This window comes from Sarcophilus harrisii, chromosome 2, assembly GCF_902635505.1.
Source record: "Sarcophilus harrisii chromosome 2, mSarHar1.11, whole genome shotgun sequence".
NCBI lineage: Eukaryota > Metazoa > Chordata > Mammalia > Dasyuromorphia > Dasyuridae > Sarcophilus > Sarcophilus harrisii.
In genome coordinates, this window is record NC_045427.1 from 235,978,753 (window position 1) to 236,002,798 (window position 24,046).

Sequence of the window (24,046 nt, forward strand, 5' to 3'; positions counted from 1 at the left end):
ATTGACTCTCATTTCTAAAATATAGAAAGAATTGATTCAAATTTATAAGAATTCAAGCCATTCTCCAACTGATAAAATGGTCAATGGATATGAACAGATAATTTTCAAATGAAATTTAAATCACTTTTAGTCATATAAAAAGGTTTTTTTAAATCACTATTGATTAGAGAAATTCAAATTAAGTCAACTTTGAGATACCACTATATATCTTTCAGATTGGCTAAGATGATATGAAAAGATAATGATGAATGTTGGAGGGGATATGGCAAAATTGGGACACTAATACCTTGTTGGTGGAACTGTGAATGTATCCAACCATTCTGGAGAGCAATTTGGAATTATGCCCAAAGGGCTATCAAACTTTGTATAGTCTTTGATCCAGCAGTATCTCTACTGGGCCTGTATCCCAAAGAGATCATAAAAAATGATAAAAAGGACCCACATGTGCAGTTTGTAGTGGCTAGAAACTGGAAACTGAGTGGATGACCATCAATTGGAGAATGGCTGAATAAATTATGGTATATGAATATTATGTAATATTATTATTCTGTAAGAAATGATCAGCAGGATGATTTTAGAGAGTCCTAGAGAGACTTATATGAATTGATTCTAAGTGAAATGAGCAGAACTAGAAACTCAGTGTACATGGCAACAAGATTATACAATGATCAATTTTGATGGACATAGCTCTCTTCAACAATGAGATGATTCAGACCATTTCCAATGTTCTTGATGGAGAAAGCCATCTACACCCAAAAAAAGGACTGTGGGGACTGTGTGTGATTTACAAGATAGCATTTTCACTCTTTTTTGTTTTTTGCTTGCATTTTATTTTTCATTTATTTTTGTTTGATTTAATTTTTCTTGTGCAGCAAGATAATGCATATATTGGATTTAGCATGTATTTTTTTTTTTACCATGTTTAACATATATTGGATTACTAGCCATCTAAGGGAGGTAGTGGGGGAAGGAAGGGGAAAGTTGGAACACAAGATTTTGCAAGGGTTAATGTTAAAAAATTATCCATGCACATATTTTAAAAATAAAAAAACTTTAATTAAAAAAATAGATTGTTAGCCTTTACTCCATATATTGTTCCCCAGTTTACTTCACTTTGCATTTCCTAAAGTACTTTGTACATGTTTTGTACTTATGTGCACATACTCCTTAAGGTCTGGGACAGTTTGCCTAGAACTTAGTAGATATTTAAACAAATGCTTGTTGGTTGACTAATTAACTATAGATCAATTTACTATCTTGTAAGAATTTTGAGACACTAGATCCCCTTTGGAAAGGGAGGCTGTGGCGAAAGCAATGGGGTGTGTGTGTGTGTGCGTGTGCACGTGTGTACATGCGTGCACATGTGTGCTCTCATGTATTTGCTTGTATATATGTGTATATATATACTGTATATGTGAATTTTATAAGCTTGTGGAGAAGGGGAACAATTTCTTAAATAGGAGCTTTTGCTATTTCTAGCCTTTTACATTTTAATAGCCAATTATCTTTAAACTGAAAGTTGAATCCTATATCTTTTAAGAATTTCATCAAAATTGCTAAATTTTTTTTCCTGCCAGGGGAGAGAGTAAAGATAATAAAGAAATGCTCATATTTTCTGTAAAGCAAAATAAAAGTATCATTACATTTAGCTACTTTTCTATATGTAGCTATAGGCTAATGATTTTTCCCTTATGATGATCAATAAACATTTGTTAATCTGAATTTGCTCAACAAAAGGATAGAGGTGTTTTATTGGCAAGTGGCACAGTGGATAGAGCACTAGGCTTGGAGTCGGGATGCTAGTGTTCAAATCCAATCTAAGACATTTGCTAGTTGACCCAAGGCAAATCACTTACCCTCAATTTTCCCAATTGTTAAATCGGTATAATAATAGCATTTACCATAAGAGTTGTTGTGAGAATCAAATGAGATATTTGTAAAAAAAAAAAAAAAAAAAAAAAAAAATGCTTAGCACAGAGCCTGGCATATAATAAAACTATATAAATGTAATATTTCCTTCCCATCTCAACTTTTACTTTTTATTTCCAAGTTTTATCACTTTTCCTGATTAGAGGATAGTGATAAAATTTTGTGATAAACTGATTAGGAGAAGTGGGTTTGAATTGTATGTCAGACATTTGCTAGTGATTATAGGCAAGTCATTTATTGTCTCAGGATCTTAGTTTTCTCATCTGTAAAATGGAGATAATAGTACTTGAGGTATCTACCTCATAGAGAATTTGGGAATGACTCACTTTGCAATCCCTAAAGTACTACAGAAATGAGTTATTATTGGTGTTTCTTAACTATCTCTGTTGTAGTTTCCCATGTAAGAAATAAAAGATGTATTCATGTGAAATTTTTGTCAACCAAGTAGCATTTGGTACTATCCAGTTCTCTTTCAAGTTCTTAGATAGCACAATGTAGAAAATAATAGATTTGAAGTCAGGAAAATCTGAATTTGCCTCCTGTTCAAGCAGTGACCTTAGATATGTCATTTAACTTCGTTATACCTCAGTTTCATTATCTGTAAATGAAAATAATAATAGCATCTATTTTGCCAATTTATTCTGGGTATAAAATTGGATAATTTTTGTGGAATACTTTTGCCAACTTTAAAGAATTATGTAAATGTTAGCTATGCTATCACTGCTGATGGTGATGACATGACTGCTGTGTGCCAGGTAGTGAATATACAAAGAAAGACAAAAAACAGCTGCTTTCAAAGAGCTCACAGTCTAAATGGGGAAACAATATGCAAATAACTATGTATGAATACGGTAAAGACAAGATAAATTGGAATTAGTTTCAGATGAAAGGTACTATGGTAAAGACCCTTGAAAAAGGTAAATTTTAGCTGAGACTTGTAAGAAGTCAGAGAATTAAAAGTACTATTGAGTAAAATAACATGAATTCCTCACTTTGAGGAATTCAACTGAACAGAAAACTATAAAGTTCTCCTTTAATGCTTCAGTTTGGGAGTTCAAAATCCTGGATTCTCAAGGCTGTCAATGGAGTGCAAGCTCTGGCAGCTTTCTTCAAGTTTTAAAAATTTCAAGAAGTACCCAGTCAGGCGAATTCAGCTGAATTTAGAATCTGATCAATTAAAAATCTGGGCAGCAAGTGCTAATTTTTTGTTTGTAGCAACTCCTGAAACTGCCTTCTAAGATAAAGAAAGGATATGTCCACAAAGATGATTTCACAGACCTTCTGAAATATTTTCAGTGAATTTACTTATGTTGAGTGAATTGTTTATTTAGGCAGATTTCAGTTTTGTAACAGTAGTAGATTATTAACTCTTTAATATTTTTCATAGAGAGCAAAATATTAATGTGCTCACCATAATTACTATGTGTTAAGTGTATAGTAAAGATCAAACCATATTCCCTCACAGATTGGAAGGTGTGTCAGAAGTTAGGTTTAATATAAATACGAATTATTTCAACTTGGTATAATTTGTAGACAAAATTTTTAAAAGTTACTGTTTACAGTTGTATAAAATGTTCATTTTTTTACTGAAATTTTTTTATGGTGTGATAAGATGGGATTTTTATAGTATAATACACTAATAACTGAAATCTGCCGATTGTCTCAGTACTTTCTGCATTTGCAATAATTCTTCCATTTACCACATAATTTACTATCATCATTCTTTTAAGAATACATTGTACTCATATAGAATCTTTCAACAGAGATCTGAAACATTTTACAGGTCAAGTAATTAATTAAGATTCACAGGTTCTCAGTGAGTGTAATTATAACCATTTTACTAAGAGAGAAGTGGGGAAAGAAGGGCTTGGAGGAGAGGTTGAGCGACTTGCCTTAGGCTAAAGTTCAACACCGAAAGTCTGAAGTCTTTCTGACACTGACTTCTTAGTCCCCAGCTTCTGGTCTCGTCGCTAAATTACTTCGGTTGTAAATTGCTGAATCACAAAACCCTAGCAAAATAAATATACTGCATATGCGTCCTGGGTGAACCTCACTTCCTTTGCAAGCTTCCTTTTCGGTTCTATTTTTCTCTCTTCCCTTTCCGTCATAAGGGGCTGAAATCCCCATTCCTTCAGAAGAGGTTGGCAGGTCAACAGTCATGGTTAGTTAGGAAAGGGACACTTGGGCGTCACCAATAGAGTTAAAAGCTAACAGGTGGAATGTCCTAGCTTTGGCTCAGGCCCCTAGAACCGTGGCCCTTTTCTTGTACATTATCTGCATGTGTGCGAACGTGCGCGTGTGTGTAAGAATGCGTCTCTCTAAGTCGGCCTCAGGGTTGGTTTGAAGAGGGCGCCTAGCAGTCCTGACGTTTGGCTATCATGTGAATACTCAGTTCCCATGGTTCAATGTGTGCTCTTGCCCCACCCATTTCTCTGTGTGTCTCCCACTCTGTAGACCTAAGTGCATTAAAATATGTGTATACACACACACACACATACATACATAACGACATACAGACTTTGTTCAGAAGATAATTGAACTAAGCATGAGGAGAATACAATAATTAGGGAAACTGACCTAAAAGTCCTTACAAAAAAAAATACTCGGGAAGCCGGCTTTGAGGCTGAGGAGGAGGGGGACTGGAGGTTGGGGGATGGGCGGGGCGAGGGGAGAAGTCTGCTTTAGGAGACCCTCCCAGGGACTGGATGCAGATCACTGTGGAGGGTGTGCCGAAGCCCCAGCTAGGATGAAGAGCCTAGAAATGTGATTGGGGGGGGTGGGGGAGAGAGAGGAAGAGGGGGGTGGTAGCGGAATGAGAGAGGCCTTGCATTGGAAAAACCACCATTAGAAGAAGGAAGAAGAAACCAGAGACAAGGAAGAAAAAATATACACACATACAAACACACAGAGGAGACCCCACAACTCCCAGAAGGGAAGGGGGGGAGGGGAGGGGGCTGAGAGAAACAGGCAGCTAGAAACCGGGAGTGCGGAGGGTTTTTTTCCTGTTTTACCCCCACCCCCACCCCTGGTGGCCGTGTTTGCTCCATATCCCGGGTGGATTTGCTGAGAGTTATTTGGAGTAGAGCTGCATTTTGTTTTTGAAGATTGGTGTCATATGTATATATATTCTTTATATACACATATATAATATATATATACATATATATGTGTGTATGTATATAAGTATATCTATCTATCTATATATATATATATAATAGACATAATTTTTTTTTCCCGGGGGGTTGGGAATCTGTTCCTCTCCCCGCCCCGAGCAAAAAGGAAAGGAAGAGAAATTGCCACCGAAGAGGAAGCGGCGGCCCAGAGTTGGATGTGTGGATGACTCTAGGGGCTAAAGGAGATTGATTTAAAAAAAAATTTTTTTCCGCCCTCCCAACCCCCACCCAGACCCCCGCGAAGACCCGCGGAGGGTGGGGGAAAGCTCTGCGGCCCCAGGGGCTACTGGAGTGGGTGGGCTGTGGGCCTTGGCTTGCCCAAGAAAGGGGTCGTCGCGAGTGGGAAGACATTCTACCCCAGTTGTGGATTTTTCGGGGGGGGGGGGGGGGGGGAGGAGGGTTTTTTTTTCCGCTCTTGCCGCCGCCGCCGCGGCCACGGGAGGGAGAGCGACTCCCCCTCGGGCGGCCCCGGGGATCGCTCTCGCCCTCGCCCTCGCCGCGGCGCGGAGGGAAGGAGGGTTTAGGGAGAGCGCTCTGGGCGGCGGCGGGGCCCGCGACGAAGCCGGGAAGTGGAGGCAGCCCCAGCGGCAGCGGCAACAGCGGCAACAGCGGCAGCGGCAACAGCCGCCGCCGCGGCGCCATCAGCCCCCTCAGCTCGACAGGGCTTCCACAGAGACGGGGGGCGGGGAGGCGGCGGCCCCCGCTCCCCCGCGCCTGGGAGACGATATACACACACGCACCCTCACCCACACGCAGACGCGCGCACACACACACACATACACATACACACACACACTGATATTTTTGGGTAGAGGAAGTTGATTTTGTGAGGTAATTTTTATTTACCTCCCCGCCCCCCCCCCCAGTCTTCTTGCTCCCCCCTTCCTAGTTCTCCCTCGCCCCGTGTTAATTTTTTTTTCACTTTCTTCGGGGTGGGGGCGCCCGGGCCGGGCTGGGCCGGGCGGGTCTGACGGACCGAGGCCGCGGGGTGGGGGTGGGGGTGGGGGGGGCCGCCGCTGCCGCCGCCGCCGCCGCCATGGGGTGCCTGGGGAACAGCAAGACGGAAGATCAACGGAACGAGGAGAAGGCGCAGCGAGAGGCCAACAAGAAGATCGAGAAGCAGCTGCAGAAGGACAAGCAGGTCTACCGGGCCACCCACCGTCTCCTGCTGCTGGGTAAGGAGGGCGGAGGCGGGGGGCACCTCGCCCGTCCGGCCGGGCCCGGCCAGGGGCCAGCACGGAGCGCAGACTCTTCCCCCTACCTTCCCTCCCCTATCGCCGGGGGAAGGGCCCGGGCCGCGGGCTGCTGGGGGGGATATTAGGGGGACGCGGTTATCTTCTTGGAGGGGGGAGTTGGGTGATGTTCGATTGAGGGGTAGGGGGAAGCAAAGACCTTGGGGAGGGGCTGGAGGAGGAAGGAGGGGCCTAGGAAATCGAAATTGGGGAAGGGGGGAAGGCGAAGAGAAGGTTGGAGGGGTTGAAGGAAAGAGACGCTTCCAAGACCCCCACTTTCTGGATTGTTTTAGCCGTCCTGGTGAGAGAGGGGGAGCTAGAGTTGTGACTCTTAAAAAAAACCCCGCAATTTTTGTTATTTTGGGGGGGAACAAGATGAGAGGTGTGTGAGTGCGACGGGACTTGGGGAACAGGAAACGGGGTGTCAAGGCGTGAGGGTGTGAGGGGGAACCCGCCATCGGAGAGAGGTGATTGGATAGGGAAAGGGGTGTCACTTGGGGGCGCCGTGGAAATGAGGGGGGCTAGGAAGAAGAGGATTTGACAAGGGAAATGGCTGTTTGTGAATGGGAGGGGGGGGGGAAGTGTAAAGGCGGAAAGACTGTGACATAAGGGCCTAGAGAAGGATTGGGGTAATAAAGGTGTTGGTTTTTCCTGGTTGAGGGGTGAGCAGGCTGCTCTGGCCTGGAAAAGGATGTTTATAGCAACTTAGTGCATTTTATTATAGAGTGCCATATGTGTCTTGAGGGTAATATGTACATTTATATATATGTGTTTAAATGTAACTAAAATATATACATGTACACATAGTTGTATTGTGATCTCTAGGAAAGGGTATAGAGCTAATGATGGGGGAATCACAATTTTTTTACAACCTGATTTCCCGCCTCAAAATATTCAGTAATTTAAAACCAAATACCAGCATTAGTTGTAGTAGCAGGTGAAACATCCCCCACCCACCCATACATACATACATACACACGTCAGTTCTTTTAAAACGTAGTTTTTTTTTTCTTGTTACTTGAGTCGTTTATAACCTATTTAGTAAAAAATAAAATGGGGCAAAATTGAAATATGAAATTTTTTTTGTTTAAAAAGGTTTATTGGTTTCTCCATCTCCCCCACCCCTCATAAGTCAGAAGAAGAAGTGGTATATTTCAGATGCCTGATTTATTTTGGTGATTATTTCTCTTTGGTGAAAGGGGTTAATTCTTTAATATTAGAACTATTAGAATGTCATCACTGTTACTAATTTAATTTATTTTTTGAAGATAGGAAGAGGCCTAAAGCAAATTGTAGATATGTTTGAGAGGATTACACAAGCATGGAAGTTTCCTATTTAATAACAAAGCTTTTTAAAAATACAAATCTGCTAACTTGAGAACTAAAATGCCTTTAACCTCCCTCCTTCCTTCTCTCCCTGTAACTGACGTTTCAAAAAAAAAAAAAAAAGAGAGAGAAATTGGTATAGTAACACTTTAAAAAAAATCTGCTCATTTTCATGACCTGCCTCTTTTTCAAGTCCAGATTCTTGTAAAAACCAAAGTTCTTAAGTTAAATAAAAAAGTTTTTGCTGTTATTATATGCAGTTTTTTAAATCAATGTTTCATATTTTGAATTATATGTTCTGTAATGGTAGGATTTTGCCCTAGGTATTAATATGTATATTAGCAGCATATATTCAAAGAATAAACTCTAAAGATAGGATCTGCCACTGACCTATGAGTGTTAATTGAAGAGTAATTTAAGTATAGAGATACTTTGTGTATAAAAACATGATTCCAAGAGCCCAAGCTACCCACTTAATTTGTCTTTGAATCTAAAAACATCTTGTATTACTATGGGCAGTAAGTTGTCCCTTAGATGAATACTTTTAAGGTGTTCTATTTCATGACTGTATTGTAATTTGACATAGTATATGATTCAAAATATCTTTTTTCTTAGCTAGTATCATATTTTTATTTTGATTTTTATCAAATAGCTTAAAATAGAAAATTAAAATGCTCTTTACTCTCTTCGCCTAATCTTAGCATAATTGCTTAGGACTTTAATAAATAATAGCCTTCATAATTAAATCTGAAATATACTTAAATAATCTATATGATGTATTTATGGTAATGTTTCTAAGTTATAACCATACACATTCCTATTTCCTCCTTTCGGTGTTGTTTCATAATTTCTTTTATATATTTTAACATGCTGGCAAAAGTCTCTAAGGTACATTTTCTGTTTGAAAAACTTAATTCATAGAGACTAATTTTAAGTCTTACAAATATTGATTAGTGCATTGTCAAAAAGGAAAGAAGACAACTTGGGTCAGGGTAGTTAAAAGGTTGAACAGGTTTGTGTGGAAGGGCAAAGAAATGTCAGTGCAGAAACTTTTTGGTTGGCATGTGCATAGGTAGAGCAAAATAACAACATTAAAAATTCATCTAAGTTAGTAGAATATTTCTTCAACAAAATTGCACTTTATAAGTTTGCATGAGATTTTCAAAATGGAGGCATTTGTAGAGTTTATAATCCATGCAATGGATGTCAGGAGTACTTGTGATCAAAGTGCAGAATATATTTCTTCTTCTTTTATGGATGCTCCAACCTAACTTTAATGTAATTCTCTTGAAGAAGCAATGGGTTTGGTACTAGGAAGGGGAGTTGGGGAAGGAAGACAATGAATGAAGTAAATAAGAAAGTAAATCTTTCACTTTTAACTGGAACACTGTTTTGTCCAGAAAGACTTAGACCTAAAGCCATAGTTTGGGAGGTTGGTGGAAGAGTAGGTAAGTAGGTGGATTTGTTAGAGGTAAAAGTCTATTGTAGCCCAGAGGTAGGCAAATGCAGTGAGAGAGACTGCTTTCTCAGCTAATGGTTTGAACTGTGTAAGAAAGAATTGTAGTTATTGGACTTATTTTGGAGGAGCAACTCCTGGATATTTTATTTGTTATATATCTTTTCCTGTATAGGTATATGTGAGTTTTTATATAAATTCACATGTATTATGCACATTTATACATTTCTACTTAGTGATAGTGAACTAATTAAGTAGTTTCAGAAATTAACTTTGAGTTTTCCCTAAATGACAAAATCATCCTATTTTTTTTCCCATGCCATTTCTGTATCTCAATTAAAAAAGAAATCTTTTTTTTTAATCTTATGACAAATTGATGGTAAGATATTTGAAGAGGACCTAGAACTAATATTTACTTCAACTATGTACTTGTAATAATTTACATTGCAACTGAAATTTCAAAGAGGATTACTATTAATGTCTATTATTTTTTAATCATGTGTATGGAACAAACTGCCTTATGTGTCTTGACTGTCTTTTCGAGCTTCCTGCATAAACTGATTTACTTTCATTTTCTAGGTGCTGGTGAATCTGGTAAAAGCACAATTGTCAAACAGATGAGGATCTTGCACGTCAATGGATTTAATGCTGAGTAAGTACCTTTATTCCTTGGTCTTATAATATATTTAGTAACAGTTAAAAATGTTGTACTTTTACAGGATGTACAAAAATGTTTATGAGATTGAGTAGCCAGAAAGAATTAAATTTACCAGCCTACATTAAAGAATTAGTCATCTTTTTTCCTGCATCTCATCTTTCCTTCCTTTCTTCCTCCTCCCTCCCTCCATTCCTTCCTCCCTTTCTTCCTTTCTTTCCTCTGTCCTCCTTCCCTTCCTCCCTTCCTCCCTCCTTCTTTCCTCCCTCCCTCCTCCCCTCACTCCTTACCTCCCTTCCTCCTTCCTTCCTTCCTTCCTTCCTCTCTTCTTCCCTTCCTCCCTCTTCTTTCCTCCCTCCCTCCCTTTCTTCTTCCCTACTTCCCTTCCTTCGTTCTTCCCTCCCTTCCTTCCCTCCCTTTTTTTCTGTAGGTCTGCCATTCTTTCAGTCTTTCTTTCTGAAACAAAAGCAAAATCACTAATGGTTTGTAAAGATGTTTTTCAGGTTCAATATAATTTAGTTGGAAGTTAGTTAACTCCAGAAACATTTAGCCTCATGAAAACCTTGATCACATCAAGGTTGTAACAAACTTGAGCGAAAGTTTTTGTTGCAGTTTCTTTCACAACATAGTAGACAATAATTTACCTCCTCCGTGTCATGTTAGTTCCTTCTGTTGTCAACATTGTTTTCTGGTAGATTTCAATGTATAAAAATATAGGTTTTTTTAAATGTCAGTAAGAAATTTTGATTTAATATCATTTTTATGCAAAGCCTTTCTGCTTATAAGGTATGGAAAGCATAAATATTTTTCATTTTGTGGCTGAAAATTTGGTTGAATATTTTCATATTTGTGTTAACAAATTTCAGTTGATTCATTTGATAGGTTGAAGAGATTAAGCCTGAAAATCAATTCTTGTCAGTTAATCTATTTAGGAAATCTTTAGATCCCATAGTACCTTAATTTCGTTATGTGACTTCTCCTTTACTTGTTCTTTATTGGTATTATTTGTTTAGAAAAGAACAATTTAACTTGAATCAGAAAAAAATTCTTCACAAAAAATGTTCATCTTTTAAAACTTTAGGAAAAACCTTTTTTTTTTTGTACTAAATGATTATTAGTACTCTGAAAACATTTTGAAGAAGTATGGAGATAAGCATTCAAATGCTAATATAAGTTTAAATGACTGTCATTTTTGGAAAGCTTTTGTTTATGTTGCTTCTTCCTCAACTATTTGTTGATTATTAAGTCTCATTTAATTGTGTGATTGTACTTTGACTCTTAGAATAATATTTAGGGTTTTTTGTTTCTTAGATATTGCTGTTTGGAACATATTTAAGAAATTATTACTACTTTTTTGATATAAGTTGCTTGTACCAAAAGGTTTGAGGGACTTTGTAGTTAAGTAACATTTTTTTTCATAAATGAATTTGCTACAAGCTGCCCTAATCTTTGGAATAAGACTTGAATTTATAACTTTCTCAGTAGTCTAGCATTTTAACATGTATTTGTAAGGAGAATTAATGCTTTTACTTGAGAGACAGCATTTCCTTTTTAAAAAATATTATCAAGGATATTTGGAATACTAACAATGGTTAAAATAAGATATACCTTATGTACTTGTAGGTGGTTAAATAATTTTCTTTGGCTATAATGGAAATATAAAGTTAGTATAACATATGGCATGAAGGAAAATGTGTAGGACACTATCTGATTTTATTAGTCATCTTGCCAAGACAAATAAAACAGTGGAATTAGAGTAATGTAATCCATCCATTACCTTTCTCCAATGAATACAAAATATTTTAGATGTATCATTCTGTTATCATAAAATGTGTTAATAACACATTTTACAAATGAAGCAGAGATTTTACAGTTGAAGGTTAAATGACTTACCCAAGTCATACAGAAAATCATCACCATTGTCAGGATAAGGAGTAATCTGCTGACTTATTAAACTACCTGTTCTTTCTTTAAACCAAACCATAATTTTATCTCTTTTTGGAAAATAATCAGACTCAACTATAGAATTTTAATTTGTATGACAATAGTAGAGTGACATATTTAACTAATCATAGTTTAAAAGTTATAATTACATTAATGCTTTTTTATATATTAGTACTTTGTTTTGATAATTTCATAAATATTAGAAATTAATAAATTCGTTTTGTAAACGCATGCAAAAATTCTAGCTTAAAAAAAGCAAAAAGGAGAGTTTAGTGATAGCTGTGTGATTTTGTGAGGTGTGCATGTATGCAGTATATGGTGAGCAGAGTATGTTTTAGCAACCTCTGAAATCACTCAATAGTCTACCAAATATAACTACATTGAATTTCTATATAAATACAAATCTCAGTATTTCTACTGGAGAAATGGGGGAAAAAACAGTAAAGGTATTCTATTTGTCAAATATTCTTTTCTGTGGTTTAAATCACAATTATTTTTGTAGCCCTGACAAATACTTTAATTTCCTTTATTGATAGTTTACTCCTGTAATAGTTTCATGTTAGAATTTATAACTACATGTGTTGTATGCTGTTTTGTTTAAAAATGGATTAAAGTATCCATGAACCTCGGCTTTCTCATCTGTAACATGAGAGTTGGTTGAATTAGATGATCTCCAAAGTCCCTTCCAACTATAAATCTATGATCCTGTGATTTAGAAAAGTAAATGGCTTTTGTAGGAAGGCTTTGTAATGAAAAAACGTTGTGCATTTGGAGTCAGGAGACCTGTGTTTGTATCATTATTCTAACATCTCACTGGGAGATGAACCTCAGTTTCTTATGTAAAATAAGGATTATAATACTTCCATGAGAAAAGTATAGATCTGAAAATGTGTGAGTTATTATTTGTATATGTCTATATACAATTTTTAATTAGTCATCTTAGTGTATGTAAGACCCGGGATTTTGTAGATAAAGTACATATTTTATAATAATCTAATAAGTAAGTTAAATGCATCTAATTTTATTTGGAGTTATGATGCATTTCAGAAATCATAATTATCCATTTGCCTGTTAAGTTGCTTCCAAAATTGTCATTAAACTTGCTAAATTCTTCAAAATAAAAATGCTTTTTTGAGTGTAAATTAGATTTGTCTTTGCATTTTTGATGATTTGACTTATAAGGGTGAGAAAATAGGTGTTATAAATAGGTAACAGATAAGTTATTAATAAAACCTCATTTTAAAGTTTTAACTACACAGAACTCCAGATTGATTTGTTTTAAACTCTGAATCCTGTGATCCTAAGTCAAGAACTTGAAACTTCTATGTTTGTAAAGAACTAAATAAACAATAAACAAATTGTATTTTCCCTCTCTCTTCCCCTAAAAACACTACACATGATACTTTTCATGTACTGTAAAGAACTATGAGAGAATACATTTAATAGTATCCATCTATGTGTCTTGCTTTTGTGATTTCAAAAATGATTCAACGTTTTAGTTATTTTAAGTTCTGTACTTTGTGTGGCTATAACAATTTATGGTAAAGTCAGTAAATTTCATTAAATTTCAGAGGTTAAAAATTTATACTGCATTCTCATGACAGAATCATCTTTTGAAATTCTAAAATTTATTAAATGAATTTGCATATAACTCAACAAATTAGTTCTCCTTCCCCCTTTAAATAGTAAATATTAGATAGCTTTCAATTGTTTAGTTCTTTAGTATTAAGATCAGGAAGGTTTTGGTCTACATGAGTGGATTTGATCTCTTTCTATTTTATGAATGAGTTGAAATGAGTCATAAATACCTATATTTATGAGTCAGCTGTTCACATGTGTTGTTAATAAGTTACCTACGTTTGTCACAAAATGATTCTAAAATACATAATTCCTGCCACATTTATAAAAATGTTATAGATGTTATTATTGGTCAACAAGCAAAACATCCTTCGATGTATTTTTAAAAATACTGCTTCAATTTGGTTTTTATATCCATATATATGTTTTAAGAGCATCTATATGGGAGTGATTGTTCTTTGAAGTTGGTTCATTTTCATTACAATATCTAGAAATTGCCCAAAAACATACTTTGGACTTTAGTCTTCAAAGTATAAGAGAGCATGGTTATCTTGTGAACATGACTAAAAAAGGGATAATTGTTTGAGTTCTACATTAGCCAGTCCACTATTGAGAAAACTTATAACTTTAACCAAACTAAAATGTCCTCTATATTATTAAGAACTTTCAGAATTATTAAATTTATGTTGACTGTTCAATTCTTGCTCCTTGCATATTGTTAAGGCATAAAAGAAGGAAGATATAATGGGAAGAATGTACAGAGTTAAAGTAGTTTCGTAAACAGCAGCCCTGTCAGAATATCTTCTCGTTTTTTTTTTTTGTTTTTTTTTTAATGGGGGTTTTTGTTTTTGGAGGGGTTTTTTGGTGTATGTTTTGTTTTTTTGCCTGAAATAAAATTAAATAACAGAGTCCATCTTCAGGGAAGAACTGAAAATAGTTGTTTTGAGGTAAAGTAATTGGGTCTGTGGTTTTTTTTTTTTTTTTTCATTTTTCACACAATTTCAAATACATGTCATTGATGATAAACTTTGTACAACAAACTACATATTCCCCAGAAATACTACCAATATTTTTTTACTACTTAGAAATTTTGCTTTTCATAAGATTCTGAAAGTTTCATTTCAGTTTCATAATTTATAGTACTTGTTTAAGTAATATGCAATAAAAAGAGAAAAGTATTGAAATGGACTTTGGATGCTTTAGCCATGAAGGAAAGTTCATTTCTATTTTAACTTTTGCCCCAACACTTGACAGGGCAATGTCTTTTTACAAGGTTAGTTAAGCAATAATAATCTACAGTGTACCCATTGGGTAAATATTATGATTAAAATTGGACACTGCATATATTTTTAAAAGATTGAGCCATTGCTTATTAAAGATTTTTTTTATCTTAGGTTTGGTAGAAAACTATATTTTTATTTAATTATTATATTTTTTTTTACACAATGAATTTTTAAAAGTTTTTTTTAATGAAAAATATATTGATATTTAATTTTTAGAAAATCAATATAGATGAGCTTTTTCTTATCTTGGGCACAGATAAGACATTTAAACCATAACTTCTCTTTTCTATTTTTAAAAAGAGGAAATGAAATCCCCAGACTAGTTCCTTTGTGGAAGAAGCCATAGGTAATCTCAGATTGTTATATTTAGCCTTTGAATGACATACAGGGGAATTCTTCATTTGGGTCATAGTATCTTTTTATTTTTAATCTCTTCCAACTGAATCTTTTCTTTTTCCTTTCCATAGTGGTGTCAGAAACAGAGATTCTTGAACTTAAGAGGAAATATTCATACAGTCTTAGATCTAGATAAGATCTTAAAGAACTTTCACAGATGAGGAATTGAGGCCTTGAAAGGTTGAATAAGTGGCAGAGCTAGTAGGATTTAAACTCAAAGTGGTATCTCCAATCAGTATTCCAAATGATACCTTTCTGGGAGTGTTTATATGCAAAAAGGATCATTCATTTACTTGGTGAATTTGGATTTTATCTAGATCTGGGTAGAAATAGTCTATACTCAACAAACTGATAAGTACATTACCTAATATATTTTTGAAGTATTATGAAATAATTTAACTTTCATCAAAGAGGAGGTTTGTTTTTACCTGAAAGCTAAATATTCAGATTTATATTTTAATTTCAGGAAAATATATTAACTTTGGTTAAATTGCTAAATTTATTTAAAAAAAAAACCAGGAATTTTTTTCTTCTAAAAAATTATACTGGTTTTTTCACAAGGCAGCAAAGTCACAAGACTCAGCTTCAATTCATGTAGGTCTTTCCAGGCTTTTCTGAAATTAGCCTGCTCATTATTTCTTAAAGAACAACAATATTTCATTACTTTCATCACTTATTTAGCCATTTCCCCAAATGATGGGTATCCACTCAATTTCTAGTACCTTGCCACTATAAAAAGAGCTGTTGCAAACATTTTTGCACATATGGGTCCTTAAAAACAAAAACAAAAACAAAAAAAACCCAAAAAACAGTATTTCATTTTAAAAATAAATCAGTATATGCCCCGCATGAATCTTTATTATGTCCTGTATAATGTCCTCCATTTTTATTTGATTTTGATGCCACTGCTCTAAACAACAATTTAACACTGTACATTGAAAAATAGGATGTTGACCTGCATTCATAGAGGGAGTTTCCCTCATTTGGGAATTCCTTAAATCAGTGAAATTATAGGTCCAATCCCTTTTCCTTGTTTTATCTAACACATATTTTTTTTTCATTTCAAAGTTGGAAAAAATTAACTCACTCCTTTTGTTGTGGAGTGTAAAGTGTTCATCTTAAGCACTATTAATGAATTTTACTGCCCTTAGATTTCCCTGGACAAGAACTAATGGTTTTACATTCCAGGATTAAAAAGTGCTACACTGTTTCAGACATTAGAACTAAATTGTTTTAATTTTTAAGGTCCCAGAAATGTGTTATAGAACAGGGCTGTTTCAGATTCTATCTTACTATTATATATTTTTTCTTCCCTCCCTTCTATCTTCCTTCCTTATTTCTGTTTTTTTCTCATCCTTTCTCTCTCCTTCCTTTTTTCCTTCCTTATTTTCACCCTCTTCCCACTCAAATACATGTATATATATATGTATGAATTATGCTTATACCATATATAGATTAGTATTTTTGAAGTTTTTAATTTTGCTTTAAAATATCATAACATCTTTTCTTGTAACATACACAAATAATACATTGTAGTATGTATTTTAAACATTATTTTAAGTTTTTCTTTTGTGATCAGATTTTTTAAAAAATTATTTATAAACATTTAATTTTTGAAAATTGATAGGGTATAGTTTTTACCTTGGAGGTACTTTCTGTTTTAAAAGATATCATATATTTCTATATTTTAGCTTAATTTCAAAAATTTATTCTTTCTGTTGACAAACTCTGATATGATTTTGCTATCTCTAGAACTGAAAATTTTTTTAATTGAACAATTTCTGTTCACTCAATGAATTATTAATAAAGAAATGAAACTTTATTTGTCCATCGTCTCTCTTTTTAAAAGAATTATCTTAATTTATAAAACGTGTTACCATAAACTAAAAATGAAACTATTCTTCAACATCTATTACCATTTAAGATTTGTTTTTCCTTCTAAGACTCTTTACTTTGTTTATCCTCCAAAGGCCATATTTTTTCCTCATTGTCCTTTTCCCTTAGTACTATTCTAAACTTGTTTCAGATATCATCTTTGGCAGGCATTGACAATCTGCAAAAAGTGTGGTGTGCCAGGTTCTAGTTGTCACACTCCTATTCTCTACTGGTCACACCCTAACTGAAGGAGTAATGTTAGGATTCTAAAAGGCATACAACTTTTGTTGAACCAGAAAGCACAGACTTATCACAGATTTGCCTCTAAATAGTACTGATTGTTCTGGGCCTCTCACAATCTGACCACTGGTATAAGACACTGAAAGAAACACATATTGTAATACTGTGCATCTAGAATCATGAGCCAGAATCACATATATCAGCAATGATTGTCTTACTTTTCTCCATTAAATATAGTAAGTGGCTGTTGTTGTATGCTCTACTTTTGAAATATTTGCTACATCCATAATTTTGGAGCTCAACTTTGCCATCTCCTTTGTGGTGCTAACACCAATACCTTACTTTCTGTTATGCACTTGTAAGATAGAATTTGCATGCTAATTTTTTTTTAGTGGACAAATGAACATATGCTCTTTCTGAGGAGTGTGTAATGATTATACTCATGAGAAAGTGGGTGTGGTAGGAGGTGTATGCAACTAAAACTGGCTCTCTTCAAATATTATTTATTTTTATGGTCAGTACATTCCTAAACATTAGCCTATTTATCTTCTTTAATATATTCAGTAATTTTGAATTCCACTGAGATGCCAACATGTATTCATTTTTTATGATAACTATCAGTTTGGTTTTAGTTCAGTGTTTTTTTTTTTTTTGTTTGTTTGTTTTTGAGACTTGTGAATATCTGTTGGTGCAAACTTCTTAGATGTGTTCTATTAGATAGATATAGTATCTCACATTCACAGTTAAAAAGAAGGTATCAGATATAGTACTTTGAACTTAAGTTAAAGTTTCTAATTTGGGAGTCAGAAACAATTTTTGGTAGTAATTTTGCTATATATTTGAACTAATATTTTTTAACATCTTCCTTTGGAGTATGATAACATCTAAATAGGAATTGATATATTATCACTTTTATATCATACACTATTAACTATTGTCTTGTTGAAATCTTTATTCAGGTAAATCTTGTATTTTTATTTATAAGTCTATTTTTCTCAAACCAAATCTAAAAATGAAAAAAAAAAAAGTTTATGTTTAGTAATAAATTTGTTGAAGTAGAATACATTTTTAAAAAATTATACTTATTCTACAAATGAAAGAGGCATATATATTAGTTATTTCACTCTAGGTACTTTAAATTGAATACCACTTATGTTGAATTTATTTTAAACTGTTGTTATAAGTACTTTTCTGATAGTCATAAAAGGAGAACATATTTTTGTACCAGATAATTGTGGGCAAAAGTCATCTTGGTTTTCCCTTCTGTGTGTCATAAAGATAGTTATCTAGTAGGATTAGCCACCAGTTTCTTAACCATATCTCAATGGGACTGTGAAATAAATCACCATAGAATCTTACCTGCTGATGTTCATTTAGCATAGGTACCAGAAAACAATTATCTGTCCCTGCTGCATCTCTCTAGACTCCCAAGAGCAAAGTGTTAATTGTTTAGGCAGAGATATGGAATTCTTCCTTCTAATAACAGATAATCTCAATAGATATTCCAGGTTAGCCGGAGTAGTAAGTTTAAAACAAATTGTATAATTGTCTCTTTAGCTATGTAAAGTATATTTGTTAAATGTAGAAATTGAATTATACATATATATGTGTATAACATAGACCTACTTTATTAATCTCTTACATTTTATGTTGGAAAAAGCATGGTATAATGGGAAGAGCTAGAGGAAATTAATTAACATGCTGAGGAAATTACAGATCCTTAATATCTGTGTTACTGATATGTGAACATATGCATTTATATTCATATATAACTAAGTTTATACATTTTATGAATATAGGATATAACAATTCATGCTTAAGAAGTTCATAATATTTTTAGAGCACTTCTAGGCAAAAATTAGTTGGGAAGTTTATTAAATGGTACTTTCTACAATGGATACATTGTGTAGTATTTAAAAGATAGTAAATGATTGTCCTATCTGAAAGATGTAATTGGGTAGAAATAGGAAAATTCAAAGAACTAGATGACATAAATTTTGTGATACCACTGTAAAGGAAGATAGTTATTTTGGAAGAAAATAGCTACAAAATACTTGAAAGTAGTAAACTTTTTTGCTTCTGAAAGTAGCATTCGTGTGTGTGTGTGTGTGTGTATGGTTATATATAATTTGTACATAAGAATTTGTACCTTTAAGAGAGAGAGAGAATGGAAGGGAATCAATAAATATACTGTCATAAAACTATTAAACAATTTAAGTTTTGAACAAGCCAAGGGCAAATCAAATTTAGCTCTATTATTGAATCAATTTTCAGAATTTAAATATTTATACTCATAATGCATTGAGCAGAGAATATATATTCATTGATTCCCTTTTATTTTTGTTCTCTACTATGCATTTTTAAATTTTTATTCTAATTATTTTATCTCCCTTTCTCCCCATTCTGCACTAGATAGAGCTCTGTAACCATACTACACATATTTCTATTTATCAGTTATTTCTCTTGGGGAGGATAGCATTTTTCATTTTAGATCCTTTATCATTGACTTGAATATTTATAATACTTAAAATAACTTAGTTGCTCACAGTTGTTCATTGAATAATATTGCAATTACTGTATGCAGTGTTCTGTTGGTTCTACTCATTTCATTTTTTCATTATTTCATGCAAGAAAGCTATGTGTTTTCATAATCATGTATTTTATTTGCTATAATGCAATCCTTGTATTTGGAAGAGGAAGTTTAATTATTCCGTGGGTATTTATTTTGGTTAATGTTTGCTAAGTAGTTATTGTGGAAAAAAAAACTTGAACTTAATAACTTCCCTAACTGTAAGAGCCAATCTGTTAACTATTGAAATTCATTTGTAAGATATTTTTAAAATGAGAATTTATTAAATCTATTCCTGAACTAATGACTTTATTTGAATATGGAATTTCAAAAGAAAAACTCTTTAGATTCAAATCCTCTTACACTGTGATTTGTGATCTTGGGGAGTTCGCCAATAACATTTATTAGGACTTTACTATTTATAGTGGGCTGTGTTAGAAAACAAAAATTAAAAAAAAAGAGAAGATTTTGAAGTCTAGTAAGGAGAGGTAATATGACACATTCAATTAAGATACATTTAGAATAAGCATTGTATGATGAAAAGATTTCTGAGTTCAAGTCCTAGCTTTGTCACTTAATATCTTTGTCATCTTGGACAAATCACTTGAAATTTCTGGACCTCACTTTCTGCTTTTGTACATTAAGAAAGAGGAGCTAGATCAGGGGTCCTCAAATTTTTTAAATAGGGGGCCAGCCTCCCTCTGTCCCTCAGACTGTTGGAGGTCCAGACTATAGTAAAAACAAAAACTTTGTTTTGTGGGCCTTTAAATAAAGAAATGTCATAGCCCTGGGTGAGGGGGGATAATTGTCCTCATATGCCGCATCTGGCCAGCTGGCCGTAGTTTGAGGACCCCTGAGCTAGATCAACTTAGTCTCTTTCAATACTAAATCTCTGATTCTGTGGTATTTGCCTGCTGTGGAAAATCTAAGGGGCAAAGGAAAAGTTTTAGATTGGGGGAATTTGAAATAGCTTCATGAAGATATTTTACCTGGAGCTTAAAGGGTAGGTAAATTTTTGGTGGTATTTCAGTTCAGGAAAGTGTATTCCAACCATAAGGAGTAGCACAAGACAGAAAGGCAAGATAACATGTAATAAGTAGGGGGAAAGGGGGCATCTGGTAAGTTTCTTTGAATGGAACAGTAGTGCATGTGGAAAGCAGTAGTCTCAGATTAGGTTAAAAAGGTACGATAGTACAAGATTATGAGAGGCCTTGAATGCTAAGCCTCAATAATTTTATTTTTATTTGTTGGGCAACAGTTTTTATTAGAGGAGTAATATCAATTCAACAGTCATTTGTTAAAGGGATTACTATGTGCAAAAAACTTTTCCAGCCACTCATGATATAAAGGAAAAAAACCATATTTTCTGTTTAAATGAGGTCCTATTCTATGTAGCGGTTAAGAGATAGATAAAGCAATAAAAACAGAAATAACTATATTACTAGGAAATTTGAGGAGGAAGAGAATATTAGTAGAGTCTACATGGAGTAAGTAGCACCTGAATTGAAGTTTAAAGAATCCTTCTTTGGTTTTCTTATGCTGTTTTCTCCTAACTCTTCTCCTATCTGTTTAAGAAGTACTTGTTCTTTCCTTTGCTGATCCATCCTTCTCCTTAATTTTTTAAAAATCTGAGTGAGAAGCTTGGGTATTACCCAAGATACAGTGCTGGGGTATGTGTATGTACATACACACACATCAAAACAACTAAATAGCTCAGTGGATAGAGTTCTGGGTCTGAATTCAGGAAGATCTGAGTTCAAATGTGGCCTCAAAAATTTTATTTAAAAACCCTGTGACCCAAGACAACTCACTTAATTTCTGTTTCCTTCTTTTTCTTCATTTCTTTAATGAAGATGATAATAACAGGTATCTCCCAGATACGTGGTTTTGAACATCAAATGAAAAAAATATATGTACAATGCTTAGCCTATTACCTGACATATATTAGCCACTATATAAAAATTAGCAATTATTATTAATTGAATTCCAGCCTTGCATTTCCTAAGTGGACTTCTGATATTGATATTTGTCAGTGCTTCAAACTGCATATATCCAAAACTCAGTTTTTCCAATCTGCCCCCTTTTTTTCTTACAACCGCTTTATTATTGTTGTGGATAATATCATCCTTCCAGTTAACCAAAAACAAAATCTCTTAAGTCATCTTTGACTCTTCTTTCTTTTTCTTCTCTTACATCTATTTGGTTGTAAATATCCTATATGTAATTCCTCCATTGTATTATTCCCATCTGTTCCCTTTTCTCAACACACTGCCATCATCCTATTTCTAGCCCTTCTCACATTCTGCTTTGATGACTGTAATAGTTTCAGAACTCGTCTTTCCTATCACTCTTTACTGTTCATCTTCCACACAGCTGCCAAAATAATCTTACTAATGTGCAGATCTGATCATATCATTCCCCTGTTCAATAGGAGGAAACATAAACTTCTTTGTCAGGCACTTATAAACTCTCTCCAACCTACTTTATTTTAAATTATGTCTGTTTGCACATTCAGCCAAACTGTACCTCTCATGGTTTCTTTACGTCTTCTAATTTCTCCCAAGGCTATACATATATGTACAACCCCTTTTCCTATGCCTAGAATACTCTCTCATCTCTATATCTATCACTTATTGTGCTTAGTATGGTTCCTGGGACATAGTAACTGATTAATAAATGCTTGTTGCTTTGACTCCACTTATTGAAATCCTTTTCTTTCAAGGACCAGCTCAGGTCCCTCTAAATGGCAGTATTCTATTCCTCAGATTTTCTTAGAAGACTTTAGATTATTCTTCTGTATCACTTTATGCCATACACAATATTTACTTATATATATTATGCTTGATAATAGTGTAAGCTCCTTGAGGATAAGGATGAAGTTTTCTATCTTCATTTTTCTATCTATCCCAGCTGTCTCCATAACTTCCTGTACAAGTAGATATTTAGAAAACATTGAATGTACATGAGAATGAGTATGTTAAATTAATTTTATTATGTAGTACTGAATAATCAAATTCAATCAAAATCTGATTTACAAGATTAGAATGCACACTTAAAATATTTGGTAGAACATATTTAATCATGATGTTTTGGAATAGCTTTTCCCCCACTTTAAATGTTGAGTCAGTAGATTTTTTTGGAGGTAAACCTTTTAAAGAGGACAACCCAATTCATAGAAACAATTAAACATATTAGGAGTAGTGTGTGCTTTTTTTTTTTTAATGCAAAATTTAAATATTTTCTTAGGAAAATTTCCAGAGCAAATTAAGTGTCCAAAGTGTAATTTTTTTTTTTTTGGGGGGGGGGGGAATTATATACTTAAAATGTAATTAGTTACAGCTGTAGAAAAAAAATTAATTTTAGATTTCAGGACTGGAAATACCAGTTTAATATTGTGAGAAAAGTTGACATTTTACATGTAGCTTCTATTTTTTTGTATTAGTTTTGATTTTGAATTGATTATTTGTATTAAAATTTATGTTAAAATTTAGTTAATTGTAGCCACTCATAAGTAGCTCTCATTTTAGATTTGTAGGCCTTTTTGAAAATACTTATTTTTTTTTATGAAAACATATCACTTAATTATTCCTTTTAAGAAATTCTAGGCTAAGGATAGGGAGAAGCAGGGTGGTGGTGGAGGTGGATGTGGAAGGGGATTGGAACACAAGGTTTTGCAAGGATTAATGTTGAAGAGTTATCCATATATATGTTTTAAAAAATAAAAAGCTTTAATTTAAAAAATGCTAGCACTCTGGAAGATGAATTTTAAAAAGAGAGGAAACACAGTCATTCTCCTTCCACATCTTCAGCGTTATGGGCATGGCACCCCCACAGTCTGGAAAATCTGCATAAAGTTTTTTTCCTCCCTTAATATCAGACAAGACATCTGAATTGATAGTATTAAAAGATAAAATATGTTGATATTATTCAATATTATCCATATGTCTAATGTGTTTCTGAGTTTCTAAACTTTTTCTGTGTCATCTTTTGGCCTTCCCATGAAATCTTTGGCTTCTGCAAAACTCCCCAAAAAATTATCATCTAATTTCTTAGGCTGATCTGTTATATAGCCAAACCATGATGTGGAAAATTGTGATGTGGAAAGGATAACTGTAGTCTTAAAAAGGAAAAATGATTGTTATATCATCTTGAAAAACAAGGAACATTTTTGTAATTTTTGTTTTAAAAAAATTTTTAGATTATTTTTATGTTACTTTAAAAATAATTGTACCTACTATAAAGTTTAATTTAGGACATTGTAAAATAGTGCTATAAACAAGAAATGAATGGAAACATTAATCTTTTATTAATGGATTTTCTACACTTTGTAGTATAACTATTCCAAGTAATTTGCTTTATTTTATTATTATTATTATTATTTTGCTATGAC

At 34.0% G+C, this 24,046-nt stretch overlaps 1 protein-coding gene across 1 annotated transcript in view; it reads left to right on the forward strand.

The window, feature by feature from the left end:
- Nucleotides 1–6,095: 6,095 nt before the first annotated feature.
- The window catches only part of GNAS (GNAS complex locus), a 158,663-nt gene continuing 140,712 nt past the window's right edge, over nucleotides 6,096–24,046 (forward strand). Inside the window, exons 1-2 of the mRNA XM_031951690.1 lie at nucleotides 6,096–6,277; nucleotides 9,696–9,768. Of these exons, the coding sequence (XP_031807550.1) occupies nucleotides 6,139–6,277; nucleotides 9,696–9,768 (212 nt within the window). The 5' untranslated portion in view covers nucleotides 6,096–6,138. The remainder of the gene's footprint in view (nucleotides 6,278–9,695; nucleotides 9,769–24,046) is intronic.